The following is a 24,115-nucleotide window of genomic DNA, read 5'->3' on the forward strand; positions in this document are numbered from 1 at the left end:
CTAAGAACCGCTCATGTTATGTGACAGATATATGTGTCTTACCTTGTGGAGGCCTGCCACTTTTGGGATATAACTGACTGAGTATGTTCTATTCTTGTCATTGTTGGGGATAACTTTGGCCTGTGAAGTAACACATAGATTAATGGCAAATGAATCAGTGCAAAGCGCGTCCATATAATTAATATTTCTTTACAATGCATATGCAAATAACATATTTATATCATATCATTTATATTAGTAACCGTATACTACCATCTATTGTTAACAAAATGTAACAAAGCTACAATATTAAATCTTCACCTCTTCAGTGTGTCCCTCAGGATCTTCTACAAAGACCAGAACCTCCCCAAGACCAGCTTCAATAGTCTCCACTGTGAAGAAGGCAGGTTTCAAAACCATGTTGCCTTGAGGTTCAATACCTGGAAAAGATAAAAAAAAAAAAATCACATTTAAAATGTATCAGGGGATCAAAAATATTTTGTCAAATATTCCAGTATTACACATGATTAGATCCTTTCCTTATGACAGTGTAAAGACTGCGCTAAAGGGACTGGGGTATTGCTATCATTAAATATACATAAGATGGCGCAAAATACAATTTTTTTCTTAAAATATTGTCAGTAATCGCAGGATAAACTGTACAGTATGGGCCCATACAGTAGCGAGCTTTAATATCTCTGTATTTTGGACTCATATGCTTTAACAGCTTTATTGACTTATAAAAATGCATGATCAAGTACCAAAATTGTTAATGAGATAGAATTGTAAAATGTTATGTGCCTAAAATTAATATATAGATTAAGGTAAAAATCTAAAATAATTTGTGAATGTGATATTATGTGCAATAACTAATTCACATCACTATTTCTTTCCCCACTAATACGGTAAATACATGTACAGCTCTTAATCACACATATACAATGTGTAATGGCAGAGGTACATGTAGTAATGACCAAGTTAAGCTCCTGTTTGTTTCTATCCAGTAACAGTCCAGATCACACTATGTTCTCATTCCATTATCTGCAGAACTGCATGGAGATGTTGGGATTCAGTAGGCTCCACTGGAACTTGTGTTTTGGTCTTGCCTGTCTCCTAATTGTCCACATTTGGGAGTTTTGGCAGCAGGCATTTTGACTGCTACAGATCAACATATTGTAACAATCGTGACGCTGCCAAGTAGAGATGGAGCAGAGCGGATTGAGAGCATGAGCTCACCCAGACATCGTGTTACAGTAAGAGAGCCAGCAGAAGAGGAACTGCGGGGGCTACCTGATCTCCCACTTTAACCCTTACCTACTAAGTCAAGAGGTTTTTTTCTAAAAGTGATCTAAAAACACACTACAATTATAAATATTTAAAGAGAAAATGTAACATTTCCCATATTGTCACACAATTCAGAGAAGCATTTATAATACATAATTTCCTTACCTGGGCCATATGCAATGGCTTTCTTGGGGTGCAGCTGCTTGGATCGAAGAGGTGCACCAGGCTTCAGCTTCGCTTTGGGGAACTGGGACAGGTAAGTCATAACTGAGTGCTCATCTACATTAGGATCCACAATCTCTTCAGGGGCGATAACCTGCAATACATGGCAAGCATTAAAATAGTCAGCTAAAGTGAGTTATCATATCTAAAAATTTAAATTTATGGGGTATATCAAAAGGCACATATTTTCTCCAGCACATGTTCTGCCTTGGATTATGCAACACATTGGCTGCAAAATCTTTGATAAAAATGTGGGAAAATCTGCATGTATTACAAGGGTTTTTTTTTTGCAGATTTGGAACAAATTCACCTTGTGCATTAAAAACAGGTTAAGCTTTTTCAATCTAATATGTCGTATAAATTTAGATCAGACAGTCTAAAGATGCACAAATTTCATTACCATCAGCCACTTTAATGAATCTGCCGCATTTTAAAACTGTTTAGTCTATGTTTGCAGAAACAATTTCGATAGGATTAGTAAATGTGACCAATTGTTTTTAGATTTATATGTGTATAAAGGAGTAGACTCATACAAAAGATTAACCCAAGGGTGCAACTAGGTTCCTGTAAGACTAGCAGTCAAACTGGGTGAAGTCCTGACACTAGACATGAAGGCCATTTATCTAGACTCCTGTTTCCATGACTAATAACAATGAATGGAAGCGGAAGGTAAAGAGACGCTCAGCTCGGTAGGAATCTACTTATTGCAGTAGAGACATGCTGGATAATGATCTGATCATATGTTTACTTCTCAATTGCCAGAGCAGTCCAACGCTATTCCATAATGTTCTCCTACATCTAACTTTTCTTGTTTGTTAATCTCAAGTGTACATCTACTGACATCCACTATGACTTTCCCCACTGTGTCTTAGATTATCTTTGTTGTTCTGTGTTTATCTTAGTTTCTTTTATTTATTTCTTTTATTACCCACGCAAGGAGATGAGATCATATCCGATGATATCTAAATATATGTACAGCCAGTAAAGAAAGAAAACTATACCAGAAGTTAATTCACAAATGAACATTGCCAATGCTAATAATTGAGAAAGGTACGTAGCTGGTGACTGGTGATCACAGACACCCATAAATCTGCTGAGAAAGTGGTTACTTGCCTGACAGTAATAGCTGAGCTAGTCCACCTACTGCATAAAAGAGGAGTGGGCAGAAGGTCACTATCTTTTCATAGTTCATATAACTAAAATATAATAAGTTTAAACCTTTAGCTGTATACACAATAGGGTAGATTTATTAAGACTAACGTATCATACGCATGTCTTAAAAAAGGGCCAGACTGGTGTAGGGACAGAGAGATTTATGACAATATTGTGCCAGAATGGAAATCTACAAAAGTTAGTTATAAGGAATCTGTTGAGTGGAGGTCTCCCCATTACCTGCTCCGGCTCTCCCCATTACCTGCCCCACTCCACTAACATTCAAATAATGTAGTGAGCAAGACATGGATCAGGGCTTGTGGCACATGTATGGCACAAGAGAGGGCCTTGTGCCAAATAAGTGCTATAATATCATATCATCCCACTACACCAGAAAACTAGCTTAGAGGAATTGATAAATTATTATTATTATTATTGTTTATTTATATAGCACCATTAAATATTTTATGCTCTGTAACTCATTCCAATTGTGTTATAGACAGATTCTTAAAAGATGCCCCGTATTTTACCTGTGGTACACCAAGCCAGTCATCTGCTTGCTGCATTGCTTCCCTTGCATTTTCCACAGGCTGGTTGGGGTCCCATGCTTCCCAGTCTGGGCAAAGACCTAGAAACAGAAAGGCACATTTTTATTATTTGTGTTCAGTTACTATTGTAAACTGCTAGGAAGACATTTCTGAAAATATCCATGTTTGCCATTAGTCAGGCAGTATTCCTTGGAAAAACAGATTCTGTGTCACATGCAAGTTACTCTTCATGTCCGCTAGAAGCAAGTGTTTGTAAGCTTACAGGTACCCTTACCAGCTATGCTACATTAATCACTCTCTAATGGAGAAAGTAGATGATGTAGGAGGTAATAGAGATGGTAATCAAGCCTAACTGGGAAGGGCTAACAAGTTATGATCATTGCAAAGTATCCATGTGTATGTATGGGCATATTATTATTTTTATTATCATTATTATTATTATTATTATTAATAATAATAATAATAATAATAATAATAATAATAATTTATTTTTTACCCATTTTATTAAACTTTTTACAAATCTTACAACCAACAACACATTAGCATACGACCTGGGATATCACATAGTCATAAGTACAATCGGTAGGCAAGGCCCAGCATGGTGCAAAAGCAGAAAACCACCTAATAAATGAAGATCATATAAGCAATAGGTGCAACTAGCATAGGACAGTAAAATACACCATCATCCCATAAATTAAATAAGAGTTTGATCATCTGACTGAGACCATGGACTTTAGAAGTATGGCTGTAATGTGGGGAATTTGTAAACTAGATATAGAATCAGTGTAAAGTGATGTACTAAGCTGAAGCAAAACACTGTATATACTGCAAATATGTATCATATGTAATATATACATTAGTACTGTAAGATAAAATAACTAAAAAATATAAGAGCACCTGTGGATTATAAACTCTGCAGGGGAAAGGAATGTAGCACTGAAAGTTATCCATATGACTCGTTCTATGCACTTTGTAAGTGATTGTGTAAACTGGGGTATATTCTCTGCCTCTTGCCTTATATGAGGTTACACACTTCTCTGCCCCACCCTCCTTCACTTTGGCAGGCAGACAGGCTGCTAAACTGGATAATGTTACAACTGCATTTCTCCCTTGTCAAGGAAAGGAAAAGGCAGTAGCATACGGTTACATTGAAAACTGTTTGGTGCTTCCACTTAGATGAATATTTAACCTGACCTGTCCAACTCATACAATAAAAACCTATCAATACTGCACATACACCGGTAAAGCATGAAGGTCTTGGACCCCAGTGAAAAATTTATATCTAGGTTTGGGTAACAACTCTGAATTTTGCTAATGGAGAATGAGCTTATATCACATGGTATAAGATTTCTATACAACATAACAATAATATTCAGTGTCTATTGAAACAACTATGAACAGCAGGATTCAATTCAACTTGTCTATGTTATATGTGTTGGGGAGCAAATAGAATTGGGTTATATTACCACAAGCAATTACTGGGTATAACTGACGAAATCGATACTACATATACTGTGGGAATATACTGGCAGTAGTGAGGCTCATAGGGTTGTTCTGTATCTCTGCGACTTATGATACAAACTTTATTTAGTGTACGTGTATAAATAAGGCAGTTATTGAAAGAAAGCAGGAGCACTCATAGCACTGCCTGTTATTCCCCATCCTAAACTATTCAGAGGGAGGAGGTGTCCCAGGGATATCTGGGAATATTTCTGTCTATGACCTAATACTTGGACACTGATCAAAAAGATCAAGATCACCAGTGGGTTGGAGAGCACTCTTTAAATTATACTTGTTAACCTATTTATTACCAAAAGAACCTAAAACACAGGCAATGTATTCAAAAGACATTGATTTAGATTTACTATGATACTGACAAAGCGAGAACTATTATTTTCGATAGTACACTATACAGTTTATGAAACTTTGCTAATCTACAGTTCTTGTGCTTTGTTTTAGCTTCCAAATGTACATTACATTTTTTATTTTATTGGATGAATACAATATTTTGAACACTTTACACTTCAGTACATTGCTACAAATCATACTAGAAGCTTACGTCTTACAATATATAATTTATTTAAACTAATTTACATTAACAGTATATATCCGAAATAGACTAAACACACTTTACTCACCTGGTGCGCAGTTGTCTACCAGTGCACCCAGTGCCTTTCCATCTTGCCAGTCCCTGTGGAAGTTAGTGATAGGTAACTGTGGTATCTTGTTCTGAATCCATCCCAGAAGTCTTTGCTTTGGTGTTTGCTTCTTGACATCTTCTTCATCCTCATCTTCCCACATAGGCATAGAGATAGAGTAGTGCAGAATGAGTGTCCAGATAAGACCCAGGATCAGCTTGAGGTTTCCATCCACAATCGCTTTTGAATCTGTGAATAAAAGGAAAGTGATAGAAATTGATTATTATTATTGAATACAAAAATTATCATGATTTGAAAATTTCAATATTATGAATATATAGTAATCTTTTACATTGTAGTTAAATTATATCACTGTGTAACGTATGTTCTCATGGTTGAATTTTATCTAGTTGAAAAATTCAGCTTCAGGAGTTTAAAGCTGAATTTTTCTGCTTGGAAAAAAATGCAATGTGTTTCTGCCACATTTTTTTCTGCAGCGCTTTGCTAGGTGGGGCCTTTGCCAAAGGAAAAAAATAGTGTTTGTCTCTCCATTGTTGCGTTTTTTTGAGCCAAAGACAAGAATGACTACAAGAGAAATGGGAAATATATAGGAAGCACTTATACTTCTCCCTTTTGCTCAATCCACATCTGGCTAGGCTCAGAAAAACTCAACAAAACCTGCAGCGAAAAAAGCTGCATTTCTGAACGTGGGGCCTCAGCTACTGGCCCTTATCAGTAAGTTTCGACAAACAAATCACTATAAATCAGTTAATACTATATTATAGACACAGCCCAATTAGTTCCTAGTTCTATTAAAAGGTTAATAACACCAACTTTCATGAATAACAAGCATGTTAAATTCTCCTTGACTTGTCATCTGTATGTTGAACATTCTTCAGCACACACCCTGCTCCACTGTACATCCAAATCATCAGATTACAGTATTATCTGTTGTCTATTGAGTCATTGAGGAGCTTCTATCTCTGAATAGTCTGCATGTTAATCTGCTTCACCCATTTTTGGACTATATATAATTATGATATAGTTACTTAATCTACAGATATTGTTATATGAATCTATACATTGCCCAGAAAATCTCATAATTGTGTGCAAAGTAATCTCTTAATGTTCAAATAAAATATTACTGCATTTTCACACTGTTCCTGCTAAGATTGTCAACACAAAGGCCAAAATATCATGTCTAGACAGAGTCGTAGCAGCCTGAGTTCATAACAGAGAACAGAAGGACAGTCATATGTATGAGATACTGAGCCGCATGTATGACAACTAGGGAAGAGAAAAGTAACTTTACAGTTCAATATGTATTTTACATATATTTGTATCTATATTTTTACGTTTATTCTTATATGTAACTTGCAGTAGACATTAATTTAAGGATTATATCACAGAAATATCTTTAAAGGGGCTCTATCATTGGGAAAAGTTATTTTTAACTAATCACATCCTTGCATAGGCTTTAGAAAGGCTATTCCACACCTACATTTAGTATGTAAATTGCCTCATTGGTTTTTAAATAAGTCTGTTTTTATTCATATGCTAATGAGCTTCCAGTTAGCACAGGAAGTTCCTAGCAGCACTCGGCTCTCCTATTATCTCCTATGTGTGTGCAAACAGGAAGCTGAGTCATCATCAGCAGCAGCCTTTGCTGTACACATACATAGGAAACAATAGCAGAGGGGGTGCACGATACATTGTGCACCGGGTCTAATTAGCATATGAATAAAAATGGACTTATTCAAAAACCTGAGGCAATTTACATACTAAAGGTATGTGTGGAATAGCCTTTCTAAAGGCTATGCAAGGATGTGATTACTTAAAAATGACTTTTCCCAATGATAGAGCCCCTTTAATTCTCTAAAGGAAAAATAACTTTACAGATACTTTACACTAAATTTACTATATTTTATTGTTCATCTGCATCAATGATGTCTAAAAATATTGTTAAATATAAGTACTGTTCAAAGCAACAATTCCTTTACATACAGTATATCTGCCTAGTACACGGCTAAGACTAGCCAGGCAGTGATGGTGCTTTCTCCAGGTCCATAGAAAACTGACTGGATGATGATGGTTTGAGAAAGTGTTCAGTATAATACAGGAATATGTGTAGAATAACAATATATATGGGGGTAATGCTAAGTTTGGGAATTTTTAGAATTATGTACAAATACATACTGAAAAACTACTTTTATATCCCATTACCCAGAAAATTAGTTTGTTTGCCATGGATTACTTGAGGTAGGGACCTGGAGATTTATGCTTAAAGAAGGTATAATCCAAGTGTAAATCTGTCTAACATATGTTTCATTGCACTACTTTGGGATATCTATGCTTTTGGGAATTTTACAATACTTGTGCACATATGTCAAAGGTGTATATGTGGCAAAACTCAGGAATTTATAGGACTTTATGAGATTTTATTTGTATGTATGTATATATATATATATATATATATGTATGAATTGTATCTTTTATACATAAGTTACATGTTTGCAGTATTCCAGTGTATAAAACCATCATTAGTACCATAGAGGTAATTCGAGGAGAAAATAGTACATGAATATGTGTAGTGCACCAACTTCACACATTCACACTAGAAGGTAAAAGACTGTCTGGAGACAGCTGCCATAATAGAAGAATGCTGTTGTGACTCCAGATCTGCAGACTTTCGTGTTCTCAGCTGTTTCCTGCTGGAGAATCAGGACCAACTGTTGAAGTGACTGGACCAAGTGAATGGCACCTGTCACTGAGCCAGCAAGCCCACACCACCTGCCCCAGAGCAACAATCCCACTACCATCACTCCCATAGTCTCGCCTGGTAACTCAGTGAGTAAGAGAGACAAAGAATGCTTGAGAAGAATTTATGCTCCGATTATAGAAGAGATAAAGTGGTACGATAACAAATAGCTTTCATATATTCTACACTGAAAAGTTAACAATTTTTGCAAATATAATTAATTCAAAATTCAGTAGAATGGATCCCGATGGACCCCACTGATTTATATTAAGGTCCATTCAGTTCCGTCATGATATCTGTTGTTTGCCAGAAACATAGCAGTGCATGCTATGAGCTTCTGATACTGGTTTGAGCTCATCCATAGACATGGGCCATATTGTACTTAACAGTGAAAACCAAACACATCTCTGGAAGCCAAATGGAAGGCCACAAATGAGTCCAAGTTAGCCGTCTGATAGGATTCATACTGGGTAGGAGCACAGGTGAAGTTGTTTTTTTTTTTTGTACAGAGGGCCATCCAGCTGTCACCTGTCACTAGAGCAGTAATGACAGCTTTCCGCTGACTCTCTGCAAGCAGCTGGGTCTTCAAGGTAGGTTTTATTCTCTTACAGACTGTAAATACATTTTGAAGTCTAAAAACAGTCGGTTGTTTGGTGTAGTTATGGAGAAAAAAATGGCCGAAGCACATTCTCTGTGTTCATGAAGCATCTGGATGACATGTTTTTGTTTTTTCTCATGTTTGACAGTATTCGTTGTGCAGATGTGCTTTATTTGGTAAGGACATACCAGAAGACATTTTACTTGTTTACTAGTTTGCAACAGTTGTGAATCTATATGATTTCAGTAAGGATAAACCCACAGCACTTTCATATATATATGGGTCCATTCAGATCACGTTTTTTTACATTCATTTAGTATTTGTGTTATCGGATGCAAAAAACAAATGGATGTCTAGCTATTTACATACAGAACAATATAAAAAAAACACATCCATTTCTGTCCGTTTTTTAGACAGACACAAAAGTATGGTATGCTACGTTTGTGTCTGATCAAAAAAAACAAACAAGAGAAACAGATTTTATTTGTAACGTTGATCTGTATGTAAACAATTGGTCATCAGTTTGCATCCATTTTTGTATCTGTTAAATGAATGAAACTATATGAAACATAAAATCTCTCCAGAAGGTTTCATCTTCTTTGAGAAGTTCACCCCCCCTTAACCTTTCTATATAATTTTGTGTAGTTGGCTGAAAGGACAACATGCCAGTAATTCTTGGTCTAACTCATGCATGGATACTCCTGACATTGTGTCAGAGCCTTCACTTATAAATGTTGAGTGATCTACAGCCTGAAGCAACAGGTGACACAACACCAGCTATACTTAGGCTAGAACGGCCTGCTGGAAATGCGATGGACAACTAAAAACTGGGGAATCGGGAAACAGCAAAGAGGAGAGGTTAAATGACTGTTCCTGAGAGAGCAGGAAGCCATCCCAAGTAATATTCACCTAATAAAACAATCACTTGAAGCAGTGCTCATAGCAGAAATCTGCCAGCTTGTAGCTTTTGTTATGAGGTTTCCAGTTTTCCGATCTTAATATTTTAATGGAAACTTCCAGCAAGGAGATAAGGTCTTTCCTATCAGCTACACTTTCTCAGCTTGCATGTTGCAAAATGAAAAAAAGCTTAAAAGCAACCATGAACTGACAGAGCACAGATGTGTACAGTATCTACTGGTGGCACTTAAGATGCTAGCCTTTGTACCAAATACATCAGTCATCACAAAGCGTGTAGGTTCAGTAATGTTATGTTTGTTGGCTAATAAGCATTTGAGCAAATAGGTTTAGTTACTGCTTAGCGGAAAAGGAAGGAACATAGACTAAACATATACTGGGGCTTTGGAGTAGCATTGGGTACCATAAAGACAGATCATGCTGGGGGCAACGCGGTGGCTCAGTGGTTAGCACTGCAGCCTTGCAGCGCTTGAGTCCTGCGTTCAAATCCCGCCAGGAACAACACCTAGAAGGAGTTTGTATGTTCTCCCTGTGTTTGCATGGATTTTCCATTCTACAAAAGACATACTGATAGAGAAAAAAATGTACATTGTGATCCCTATAAGGATGAAAAAAAAAAGACAGATCATGCTGCTTCTCCATGCACAGAGGGGCTGATGCTTGGCTGGTCTCATTTGCTACCTGCCACTGGTGTGGTACTTCCCTCTTCAGAGGAACTGCTTGTTTATAAACAAGGGGTCAATAATTGCCTCAAAGGTCTATGGATGTGTGCTAAAAGACAATCACCGAGCCCTTGGGTTCTGGTTGCCCAGCCTTTATATTGACTAGTCTATATCACACTGATGGAGGTCCAACACTTGGCATCGCCATAATTAGCTAGCGTCAACAGCTGCTGGCACCAGAACTACATGGTATATGGCGTCGAAAGCAGATGGCATCATACAGTTTATAGCAGCAGTACTGGGTTTACTGCAGGTTAGATCCCATACATTTCAATCCAAGCTGAGCCATTGTAGCCCGGCACTGTCTTTTGCTGGTTCCATACACTGTGTAGTTCTAAAAGGAGTTACCAACTGTCAGACACCAACAGACTTGATATTAAAGTGAAGCTCACAGCAGAGACATTATTACCCTGCTGGAAGTTTCCTAAGGATAAGTAAAAAGAATAGATGGACAATCCCTTTAATGGTGGCTCATTTTGATCTTAGCTATGGGACTCCATCTCCTCTCTGTATGCCACCGAGTGTCCTTAGAAATATGGATTATTTTGTCACATTGTTTGCCATTGGCACTAGATCTTTCTTACTGGTGATCTTTGATGTATTTTGTGTCAGTGTTTAGAATACAGGAATTTGTGGCTCTCCGCAATATGATTGATCATATCTGAAAATAATTATATTCTGTGCTTAACCTGACATGTTTCATCCAGTTACCTTTGAATTTCAATGACTATTCTTTGCATTGTAACATACACCAGGGGCTCTTCATCCTATTTATACCATGAAGTGATCATTTATCATTCTGGGATGTTTCTTTCAAGTTGTAATGTAATATATTACTCTTACTCTTTAAATTGTTCCTGGGTTACTTGAACTCAGGGTCTTTCCAAGCCTGGCTTTCTCGAACACTCTCTGCTATTTGCTGTGTCACTGACAGAGACTTTTTCATCCCCATTGGCAGTCACAAAAGAACGGCGACAGGAGACCAGTGACAGCTGTGTCCCAGGATGCCAGCGTGGAAAGGAGAAGCCATGCCAAGAGCAGCCCGTTATACTTCTTGCTGCTGGGGGGCCATTTATATTCAGTGTTTGGCTCCATGCACATTACACGTGCCTTTTCAGTGTGCTAGCCACGTTTATCAGACTGACCCTTTGGCACCATAGATGTACCTGTATATTATCACAGGTCCATGTATGGGACCAGGTTCTATAACTGTTCGTTTTGTGGCCAATGCTCTATGAAAGAAATGAATGGGACTGTGAAGGCACAGGCGGCACACAGATATCATCCATGTGCTGTCCGTGTCATTTGGCCTTAATATTTATTATAATTTGTTATTGGTCAAAAGGCCACTGCCATATCCTGAAAAAATGTTGTGTTCATATGTCGCAGTATGTTATAATATATAAAGCGACATGCACATTAGTGATAAAATCAGGTATTTAACATATGGTTTAAGTTTCAAATGCTTGTCCGACTTTGTGTCCGGCTAAAAAAAAAACGTTTCCCCGCGGACAGGCAGGAGATGCATACAGGTGGCCACCTTCGCAAACCCATTTGAGCGAATGGGTTTTAAAACTGACCACTGGGTTTTTGTCCCCTGTCCAGTTTCGCTGGGGCAGAAGACTGAAACTTGGCAGAATGCACAAACTGGACAACGAGCGCTAGTGTGAAAGTATGTGAAAATATGTGATTTGCGCAAATGTATATATAGCTCAATATTGAGTGGTGATCCCCTAATGCTTTGCTGTAATATTATCCTTGCCAGTGGATATTGAATGCAGAGTACAATAGATGGCTTTATGCTTTAATTATACATATCCTATTAATATTATAAATGTGAAAGTTTGTGAGTTTGGATGTTTGTGGGTTTGTGTGTTCGGATGTTTGTTAGTCAATCATGCAAAACCCGCTCAACCGATTTGGCTGAAATTTTCCACAAACATAGTTAATACACCCCATTGCGCAATAGGCTACTTTTCGTCACAATAGCGCACATACGTTTCTCCCAGGACCCCCACAAACCCCAAACTCACACCACCATCTCTGCAATCTCACACACTTTGGACCATAGAAAGCCACAAAATTCATATTGCCCTCTGCAGCCTCGCCCCTAACCCCACACAATCACATATACATATACTTTACCACTTTGCCCCTCATCTTAACGATACTCCAGGAGGTTCTCTTTAACGCTTCGGAGCAGCCATGTTTGCCGACCCCCACTGCTCTGACAATCCGCGACACCGCCCACCCATGTCAATACCCCTAGGCGGTCTAATAAATGCAAAAAAAAAAAAGTTTAAAAAAAGTAAAAAAAATATTAAAAACAACAAAAAAAAAGGATTAAAAATTCAAATCACCCCCCTTTCCCTAGAACACATATAAAAGTAGTTAATAACTGTGAAACACATACATGTTAGGTATCCCCGCGTCCAAAATCGCCCGCTCTACAAAGCTATACAAATATTTTTCCTGTTCAGTAAACGCCGTAGCGGGAAAAATGGTCAAAAGTGCCAAACCGCCGTTTTTTCACTGTTTTGATTCTGATAAAAATTTGAATAAAAAGTGATCAAAGCAATAACATTTCCTGAAAATGGTAGAACTACAAAGTACACCCAGTCCCGCAAAAAAAGACGCCATATACATCCCCGTACATGCACGTATAAAAAAGTTACGGCTGTCGGAATATGGCGACTTTTCAAAAAAAATTTTTTTAACAGTTTTGGATTTTTTTAAAGGGGTCAAAATGTAAATAAAACCATATAAATTTGGTATCGCCGGAATCTTAACGAAACACAGAATACAGGGGACATGTCATTTTGGTTGCACAGTGAATGCCGTACAACCAAAGCCCGCAGAAATGCATTTTTTTCTTGAAATCCACCCCATTTTGAATTTTTTCCCTGCTTCCCAGTACATTATATAGAATAATTAATGGTGGCATCATGAAGAAAAATTTGTCCCGCAAAAATTAAGACCTCATATGGCTCTGGGAGCGGAGAAATAAAAAAGTTATGAGGTTTAGAAGGAGGGGAGTCAAAAACGAAAATCAAAAAATGCCATCGGCGGGAAAGGGTTAACTTTAGAGATGAGCGAACAGTGTTCTATCGAACTCATGTTCGATCGGATATTAGGCTGTTCGGCATGTTCGAATCGAATCGAACACCGCGTGGTAAAGTGCGCCATTACTCGATTCCCCTCCCACCTTCCCTGGCGCCTTTTTTGCTCCAATAACAGCGCAGGGTAGGTGGGACAGGAACTACGACACCGGTGACGTTGAAAAAAGTAGGCAAAACCCATTGGCTGCCGAAAACATGTGACCTCTAATTTAAAAGAACAGCGACGCCCAGCTTCGCGTCATTCTGAGCTTGCAATTCACCGGGGACGGAGGTTTCCGTCCAGTTAGCTAGGGGTTAGATTCTGGGTAGGCAGGGACAGGCTAGGATAGGAAGGAGAAGACAACCAACAGCTCTTATAAGAGCTAAATTCCAGGGAGAAGCTTGTCAGTGTAACGTGGCACTGACAGGCTCAATCGCCGCAACCCAGCTTTCCCAGGATCCTGAATGGAATACACTGACAGTGTATTCCCGTATACCCCATATATACACCCCAAATCCCCGTTCCAACGGTGTGCCCCCCCATCTTCACCCCAGAAATACCCTGCAAGTCCCCTAGCAATAGAATTGGGGCTATATACACCAACTATTTTTGCTACTGCCATATAGTGCCATTGTCTCACTGGGAATTCAAAGAATATATTGGGCTTACATATAACTTCAATTCCAGGGAGAAGCTTGTCAGTGTAACGTGGCACTGACGGGCTCAATCGCCGCAACCCAGCTTTCCCAGGATCCTGAATGGAACACACTGACAGTGTATTCCCGTATACCCCATATATACACCCCAAATCCCCGTTCCAACGGTGTGCCCCCCCACCTTCACCTCAATACCCTGCAAGTCCCCTAGCAATAGAATTGGGGCTATATACACCCACAATTTTTGCTACTGGTATATAGTGCCATTGTCTGACTGGGAATTCAAAGAATATATTGGGGTTATAAATACCCTCATTTCTTGCTACTGGTATATAGTGCCATTGTCTGACTGGGAATTCAAAGAATATATTGGGGTTACAAATACCCTCATTTCTTGCTACTGCCATATAGTGCCAGTTTCTGACTGGTAATTCAAAGAATATATTGGGGTTACGTGCACCCACAATTTTTGCTACTGGTAGATAGTGCCATTGTCTCACTGGGAATTCAAAGAATATATGGGGGTTACGTGCACCCAAAATTTTTGCTACTGCTATACAGTGCCATTGTCTCACTGGGAATTCAAAGAATATATTGGGGTTACGTGCACCCACAATTTTTGCTACTGGTAGATAGTGCCATTGTCTCACTGGGAATTCAAAGAATATATGGGGGTTATGTGCACCCACAATTTTTGCTACTGGTATATAGTGCCATTGTCTCACTGGGAATTCAAAGAATATATTGGGGTTACGTGCACCCACAATTTTTGCTACTGGTATATAGTGCCATTGTCTCACTGGGAATTCAAAGAATATATGGGGGTTACGTGCACCCACAATTTTTGCTACTGCTATACAGTGCCATTGTCTCACTGGGAATTCAAAGAATATATTGGGGTTACGTGCACCCACAATTTTTGCTACTGGTATATAGTGCCATTGTCTCACTGGGAATTCAAAGAATATATTGGGGTTATGTGCACCCACAATTTTTGCTACTGCTATATAGTGCCAGTTTCTGACTGGTAATTCAAAGAATATATTGGGGTTACGTGCACCCACAATTTTTGTTACTGGTATATAGTGCCAGTTTCTGACTGGGAATTCAAAGAATATATGGGGGTTACGTGCACCCACAATTTTTGCTACTGCTATATAGTGCCATTGTCTCACTGGGAATTCAAAGAATATATGGGGGTTACATATAACTTCAATTCCAGGGAGAAGCTTGTCAGTGTAACGTGGCACTGACGGGCTCAATCGCCGCAACCCAGCTTTCCCAGGATCCTGAATGGAACACACTGACAGTGTATTCCCGTATACCCCATATATACACCCCAAATCCCCGTTCCAACGGTGTGCCCCCCCACCTTCACCTCAGAAATACCCTGCAAGTCCCCTAGCAATAGAATTGGGGCTATATACACCCACAATTTTTGCTACTGGTATATAGTGCCATTGTCTGACTGGGAATTCAAAGAATATATTGGGGTTACGTGCACCCACAATTTTTGCTACTGGTATATAGTGCCATTGTCTCACTGGGAATTCAAAGAATATATGGGGGTTACGTGCACCCACAATTTTTGCTACTGCTATATAGTGCCATTGTCTCACTGGGAATTCAAAGAATATATTGGGGTTACGTGCACCCACAATTTTTGCTACTGGTATATAGTGCCATTGTCTGACTGGGAATTCAAAGAATATATTGGGGTTACGTGCACCCACAATTTTTGCTACTGGTATATAGTGCCATTGTCTCACTGGGAATTCAAAGAATATATGGGGGTTACGTGCACCCACAATTTTTGCTACTGCTATATAGTGCCATTGTCTCACTGGGAATTCAAAGAATATATTGGGGTTACGTGCACCCACAATTTTTGCTACTGGTATATAGTGCCATTGTCTGACTGGGAATTCAAAGAATATATTGGGGTTACGTGCACCCACAATTTTTGCTACTGGTATATAGTGCCATTGTCTCACTGGGAATTCAAAGAATATATGGGGGTTACGTGCACCCACAATTTTTGCTACTGCTATATAGTGCCATTGTCTCACTGGGAATTCAAAGAATATATGGGGGTTACGTGCACCCACAATTTTTGCTACTGCTATACAGTGCCATTGTCTGACTGGGAATTCAAAGAATATATTGGGGTTATGTGCACCCACAATTTTTGCTACTGCTATATAGTGCCAGTTTCTGACTGGTAATTCAAAGAATATATTGGGGTTACGTGCACCCACAATTTTTGCTACTGGTATATAGTGCCATTGTCTCACTGGGAATTCAAAGAATATATGGGGGTTACGTGCCCCCACAATTTTTGCTACTGCTATACAGTGCCATTGTCTCACTGGGAATTCAAAGAATATATGGGGGTTACGTGCACCCACAATTTTTGCTACTGCTATACAGTGCCATTGTCTGACTGGGAATTCAAAGAATATATTGGGGTTACGTGCACCCACAATTTTTGCTACTGGTATATAGTGCCATTGTCTCACTGGGAATTCAAAGAATATATTGGGGTTACGTGCACCCACAATTTTTGCTACTGCTATACAGTGCCATTGTCTCACTGGGAATTCAAAGAATATATTGGGGTTACGTGCACCCACAATTTTTGCTACTGGTATATAGTGCCATTGTCTCACTGGGAATTCAAAGAATATATGGGGGTTACGTGCACCCACAATTTTTGCTACTGCTATACAGTGCCATTGTCTCACTGGGAATTCAAAGAATATATTGGGGTTACGTGCACCCACAATTTTTGCTACTGGTAGATAGTGCCATTGTCTGACTGGGAATTCCACAAATAATTTGGGGATTCATTCACCCTACATCTCACGCTCTTGCCATATTCACCCAGGTTGTCAGTGCTGCACCAGCTCATTCCCAGACAGCTCGGCCCGAAAAACACGTTACCTATATAGAGGATTTGGACAATGAAGACAACATGTTCTAAATCTAATGTCTGCACCTTCTCCAGAATTAAAATAAAGGCAGCATTTAACTTTCAAATAGCACTGCACAAAGGAAGAGCTTATCAGCTTGTCTCATGACATGCTACTGAAAAGTGTCATTTGTGTATCTTAATGTAAATATAGTTGTATAAGCTTTTTGGGTTTTAGGCACTGCCAAGTTATTTATTACCACCCGCTCCCTTATAATGATGATGACGCCAAAGTCACTGTGGGTGTTCAGAGCTCACAGCTTTGGTTGACATTTGTCTTGCTCTCTGTCGGTACCAGCTGTCTTTTTGGATACCGTAAAGTTATGTTGACTTTATTAACAGCTATAGAAGCTTTAGCCAGGTTGTGACGGTGTGTAACCCTAACAACACTAAGTGGGATACACATTAATAGTCAGTCTATGTACGCTAAACGTATCACTGAAGTAATTTTTTTTCCCTCTCCCCTAATATAAGAAAGGAACAGACATTAGACCTAGACCGGGGTTCGAGGCTTGTAAAAATCCAGTATTATTTGTTCTTCATGATGTGAAATATGTGTTGAAAAGCAACCCAAGATGAAGTCAGCCATGTGTGCCAGTGTGTTACTTGGCATGCCTTTGCTGGCCCCAACTGTAAGGGTCACTCTCCATTTCCTCCATTTTCCACTCCCCTTCACACCATTTGTGGTGAAGCAATGCGATGCACTGAAGTGCACCCTCTAGCCTCGTGTGGGACAGGGACATCAGATGCCACTCCAACCCCCTCGTCTTCCTCCGCCAGCCAACGGTGCAAAGATGAGAGGAGTGTGCTCTGAATGTTTTCTGCCTAGCAGAGGCTAGTTCTCACTTACGAAAATGGCCCCACTTTGACCTGTATATCAGGCACAATGGTGTAGGTTTCAAAGAAACATGGCACCAACAAGTTGGAAAACGTGGGCCATGCGTGGACCGTGTTTGAGTCTGGCAAGCTCCAGATCTGCTACCAGGTTCCAGCCATTATCACAGGCGCAAAAATGCCAGGCCCCAGGTGTAGCAGGGAAAAAAAAATGCCATCTCAGCCAGGATGGCATCCCTGACCTCGGAGGCACTGTGCTGTCTGTCCCCCAAGCTGATGAGCTTCAGCACCGCCTGCTGACGTCTCCCCACACCAATGTTTTAGCGTTTGCCGCTAGTAGCTGTGGTGGAGGTTGCAGCGTCGTAGGGTTTCAGTCTACTCCTGCCATGAATTTTGGCCTGGGAGAGGAGATAGGGTACCTCAGTTTGCACCCCGGGACCAGACTCCACCACATTCACCCTGCCTGTCCTTAAAGATAAGCAGCATCCCTGACCACAGGCGCTTGTCCAAGTGTCGGTGGTCAAGTGGACCTTGCAGCAAAGCGCGGAACTAAGGGCCCACCTGATGTTGAGTGACACGTACTGGTGCAAGGCGGGGACGCCACACCAGGAGAAGTTGAGACGGCTAGGGACGGCATAGTGAGGTGCCACAGTTGCCATCAGGTCCGGGAAGGCGGGAGTTTCAACAAGCCGGAACGCCAACCTCTCCTGGGCCAGCAGTTTAGCGATGTTGGCGTTCTAGGCTTGCGTGGGTGGGTGGTTAGCGGTGTATTTCTGCTGGCGCTCCAATGTCTGAGAGATGGTGGGTTGTTGTAAAGAAGCGCCTGATGGTGCCTTTGATGGTGCAGGAGAAGGAGATAAGACAGAAACAGGGGAGGATGAGGGAGAAGTCAACAAAGTGGCGGAGGCAGATGAAGTGATGTCCTGGCTCGTCCTCTGGAGTGCATCGCCAGCACTGTGAGCAGAGGCAGTGGCATGAACGGCGGGCGACGTTTGTCCTGCCGTTGCTGCCTGCCACTGATTCCATTGCTTGGATTCCAAATGACGGTGCATTGAAGTGGTGGACAGGTTGCTCTTCTCAGGGCCCCTACTCGATTTCGAGAGGCAAATTGTGTAGACGACACTATATCTGTCCTCGGCGCATTCCTTGAAAAAACTCTACACCTTCAAGAAATGTGCCCTCGATGGGGGAGTTTTTCTGGGCTGGGTACAAAAGGGAACATCTTCGGACATTCCGGGTCTGGCCTGGCTTCGGCAAAGCAGCTGACCTCTGCCTCTGGACATGTCTCTGCCTCTAGCTACCCTTTTTGGTGCTGCACCTGCCTCAACATCCACACTACTTTCCCAGCTTGACATCCGCCTTGTCCAGGTGGGGTCACTGTCCTCGTCGTCCACCACCTCCTCTTCCAACTCCTGTCTCGCCTCCTCCTCCTGCACAATGCGCATGTCAACTGGCTGCCCTGACAGCAACTGCGTCTCATCGTCGTCGATGAGGGTGGGTTGCTGGTCATCCGCCACCAAATCGACCGGAGATGGAGGAGACTCTAGTGTTTGAGCATCTGGACACAGATACTCGTCTGTTAGGTCCGTGGAATCGCGAAATGGAGGGGCAGGTTGCGGTACAGTCAAAGGAAGGGAGAACAGCTCTGGGGAGCAGGGACAGTTGGGGTTATTGTTCTGGGAAGATTGGGAATTTTGGGTGGAAGGAGGACAAGACTGTTGGGTAAGAGGAGGTAGAGGCTGACTGGCTGGTGGACAATGTGCTTTAAGCGTTATCCGACAGCCATTGCAAGACCTGTTCCTGGTTCTCGGGCCTACTAATCTTTGTACCATTCAGCCTAGTTAATGTGGAACTTTTGTGCAAAGCGCAGAACTTAGGGCCCGCCTGATGTTAAGGGACACACGCTGGTACAAGGCTCAACTCACCCTAAGTGCCAAAAACACTGCTGGTGCAAGGCTCTACTCATGCCAAGGGCCTCAATCTCTGCTGGTAGCTCAGCTTAAGGTCCTGTAACTTTGTTTGGAAGGGCTCATGTTAAGGGCTAGAAAAGTGAATTTTGGAAGGTCTTACCACATCACACACACACACACACTGAAAATGACAGTTAAGGGTGAGGGCTTTTGGAATTCCCATTGCCTATTCCATTTGTGGTTGTCATGGGGAACGTGATTTAAAAGGGTGGTTGTTACTGTTTGTTGAGCTTAAATTGGGGTTTGTGTCCATCCATTTGGGGAGTAAAGAAGGTTTCCAGGTATTTTCCCACTTTGATAGAGGTTTTTTTGAATGTGGAAAGTGTGTAGTTGTTAGGCAGTGATGTTGGGGTAATAGAGGGTCTTTGGTGTGTTAGATGCCCCCAGACATGCTTCCCCTGCTGTCCCAGTGTCATTCCAGAGGTGTTGGCATCATTTCCTGGGGTGTCATAGTGGACTTGGTGACCCTCCAGACACGGATTTGGGTTTCCCCCTTAACGAGTATCTGTTCCCCATAGACTATAATGGGGTTCGAAACCCGTTCGAACACACAAACAGTGAGCGGCTGTTCGAATCGAACCTCGAACATTTTAGTGTTCGCTCATCTCTAGTTAACTTCAAATACCTCTGTCCCAAAGTCACTATGCAAAGTTTCTCACAACACCGTATATATAGCAGCTCAAATACAAAGTAACTTCAACACAAAAGTCTCACGTATTCTCTGAATTACAGAAAAAACAAGATACAAACTTACATTTCATATCCCATACCTTATACACACTACGAAAACCTTACCCACGCCTGTATATACCCACTTCTACAATCACCGCAGACGAAGTCGCGGGTGCCAGCTAGTTATGACATATTTCATCCAGTGATGGATAGGGTAGTGGTTGTAACATGATCTCTATCTATGATGGCTGTCACAACTAAGACTTATACTGCTAGGAATAACTACTGTGGGTGCAGACTTTGCACCCTAATTCCTTGGGCAATATTTGTCTGCCATTGAAGAAAACATTAGTAAAATAATGTCATGTAGACCTAGTTTTAGTTGAAGCATTGGTTACCATAAGGGGTTATCCAGCTTTTTAAAATTGATCAATTATATAGTTCCGTGTGCTGGGATTCGGACCCACACCAGTCAGCTGTTTTAAGGGGCTTGTTCTGCAGGTCCCAGAATAGCTGCTAAGAAAAGTATGGCATTTTGAGCACTGCACCTTCTGCCACTAAATGGAAAGAGTGACAAGGCCAGAGTGTTCACACGTGCTACAGTTTGTTCAAAAAGCTAACAGTGGGGGGGCAAAATGAGACCCCCCATAGTATCACAAAATCCCGCCCAGATTTTTTTATGGAGTTCTGAGGGCATTGCCGTTGCTCCAAAGAGCTCATTTGCATATTAACAAAAACACCAATATCTCAGCAGTGGAGGCACCGCTTCACAAAGGGAAAACACCATTTGATTTGGGTGACCCTAACATGACCCCAGTCTATCTGCAGGGCTTGTTAGGTTAGGTTCTGGTGACAGATTGCCATAAGCATAAATCATCAGTTTTAGAAAGTGGAATAATCACTTTATTCTAATTCAAGTCCTAATTTCTGGTTTTAATGATTGGTGTGACCATGCAAGTGCTTCACATACTGAGTACACATATGTTCTTCATAACAATTGTAATTAAAATCTGTTTCATCACGCTAACCATAAGCAGCAGGGTCTGGCATAAACATTGCAGCTACTTAGTAAGATGCTCCAGGGAACACTTTACTGTGTTTGCCTCCATGGCAGAGATGCTAATATACACATAACAAAGATGGCACGTTATCATTTGTAATATGTTTACATTATACATCTATGTGTTTGTTCACACTGCAGCCCTGCAGATTGCAATGGAAAAAGCGGCATGTGGAGGAGGTTAACATTTAAAGGGGTTGTTCAGGCTTGTAAGAATAGCTTTGGTGATAATGCTGATAAAATAATTGAACTTTCATATTTATTTGTATTTAAAATGAGTGGTCTTTTATGTCCCCCACATATAAATGGTGCAGGTCATACATTGCCCCTCCCACTTCTCTTTATATTGTATGGAACCGTGCTCTGTATTGCTGCCATGTGACCCTCCCTAATATCTCAGATTAAGCTTCTGGGCCCCAACTGGATTTGTAATGGGGCCCTTATCACTCTTGCACCGTTTACAATATTGGTATATTTTATATGGCAAAGGGACCTTTAGAGACCCACCAGGGTTCAGGACCTGGTAGTGACTGTTACCTCTACACCCCACAGCTGGATGAACAAAGCTGCAATGTACAAAGAGAAGATGAGCGCAATGTACTACAGGCAATGCAGTCAGTCTCTTGGGTCATAGAAAACCAATCATGTTTAATATACATAAAGTAGAAAATCTATTTCTATTAACATGACTACTGACAATATTAAATTTTACAACTTCAAACATCCCATTTACTTTTATCAGCTTGTTAATACACACAGTATTAGTTATTTCTATGGAAAGCCCCATTAGTGAACTGATAAAAGAAATAGTAGACTTCCAGCTTGCATTCATCCATGACACATTATATCTGTCACAGACACCTCCAGATATTAGTGCTAGCAGCCAAATACAGTAATTATAGCTGAATACGCCAACACATAAAGGTACAGTAGTCTAGTAGTGATTTATCTCATGTTTACTTGGTTCACCTGTCGCTGGCACATTGCTTATGCTCATTTACTGGCCTTGGCATTTTCAGAACATCTTTCTAGGATATAACTGATGGCTATTACCATCTCTATTCATCCATACCTTTACATATATTGCAGTATAACTCCAGACAATAAAGGCAATCGGTATATGAAGTTTCCACCTTCTTGGTCATTGTAATTTAACATCCCACAAGAGAATAAGTGTTGGGAATTATTTCCAGCTTCTCAGTTATAGTATAGGAAACCAGACATTACAAACAATACGCTGGTCAGTTTCACGTAAAACACTGGTGAGATTCAGGGCGAGCGTTATAGTTTGTCATGAAACTTCTATTCCTTCTATAGGCATTTCCTATGTACAGTATATCTGCTTAATGGAAACTTGGTGAAAACTAACTGAACACTTTTACAGATATGATCTCAAAATCACTGAATAGAATCAATCTTTTTTTATCCGATATAAAAAGAAAATGTCTTGTAGAGCAAAATAACCACATGGAGGAGTTTGCAGATGAGGTGGCTTCCACCTAAAAATCAGTTCCAAATTCCAGCCTGAATTTTCCTCCCATTGTTTTCAAAGGGAAGAAGTGGTGGATGGTTCTTTTTTCAGCTTCAGTATTTCCACTTCTGCCTCCTATCCTGCTTGATCTTTCAGCGGATTCCATGGCCGATTCAGCTGCAGAACCTGTAGCATAAGGCTACTACTACTAAAATCACGACCTCGCATTAACCCCACTGTGTCTGGGGCAAATCAGACAGATGCATAGGGCTGAAAAGGTCAGAGGAGACCGCCTCAAATCCTCCTCCCCTTTTGCGTTTTGAGTGGCCCCTTAGAAGAAATGAAAATGTCTCTAGTGAGAATAAAATAATGTGAGGGAAAAAAATTATGCCTTCAGCTCATTTATGGTATACTAGCTGGTACCCGCGACTTCGTCTGCGGTGATTGTAGAAGTGGGTATATACAGGCATGGGTAAGGTTTTCGTAGTGTGTATAAGGTATGGGATATGAAATGTAAGTTTGTATCTTGTTTTTTCTGTAATTCAGAGAATACATGAGACTTTTGTGTTGAAGTTACTTTGTATTTGAGCTGCTATATATACGGTGTTGTGAGAAACTTTACATAGTGACTTTGGGACAGAAGTATTTGAAGTTAACCCTTTCCCGCCGATGGCATTTTTTGATTTTCGTTTTTGACTCCCCTCCTTCTAAACCTCATAACTTTTTTATTTCTCCGCTCCCAGAGCCATATGAGGTCTTAATTTTTGCAGGACCAATTTTTCTTCATGATGCCACCATTAATTATTCTATATAATGTACTGGGAAGCAGGGAAAAAATTCAAAATGGGGTGGATTTCAAGAAAAAATGCATTTCTGCGACTTTCTTACGGGCTTTGGTTGTACGGCATTCACTGTGCAACCAAAATGACATGTCCCCTGTATTCTGTGTTTCGTTAAGATTCCGGGGATACCAAATTTATATGGTTTTATTTACATTTTGACCCCTTTAAAAAAATCCAAAACTGTTAAAAAATTTTTTTTTGAAAAGTCGCCATATTCCGACAGC

At 40.5% G+C, this 24,115-nt stretch overlaps 1 protein-coding gene across 2 annotated transcripts in view; it reads right to left on the reverse strand.

Annotated features, from left to right (window-relative positions):
- FLNC (filamin C) overlaps positions 1-24,115 on the reverse strand; it is a 58,500-nt gene that overhangs the window by 23,084 nt on the left and 11,301 nt on the right. For both annotated transcript variants that reach the window (XM_075273887.1, XM_075273886.1), the window contains exons 2-6: positions 5,324-5,572; positions 3,168-3,265; positions 1,429-1,579; positions 301-419; positions 43-120 (exon numbers count right to left, since the gene is read on the reverse strand). In XM_075273887.1, coding sequence (XP_075129988.1) covers positions 43-120; positions 301-419; positions 1,429-1,579; positions 3,168-3,265; positions 5,324-5,572 — 695 coding nt within the window. The remainder of the gene's footprint in view (positions 1-42; positions 121-300; positions 420-1,428; positions 1,580-3,167; positions 3,266-5,323; positions 5,573-24,115) is intronic.

Source organism: Leptodactylus fuscus, chromosome 5 (genome assembly GCF_031893055.1).
Source record: "Leptodactylus fuscus isolate aLepFus1 chromosome 5, aLepFus1.hap2, whole genome shotgun sequence".
Classification (NCBI taxonomy): Eukaryota; Metazoa; Chordata; class Amphibia; order Anura; family Leptodactylidae; genus Leptodactylus; species Leptodactylus fuscus.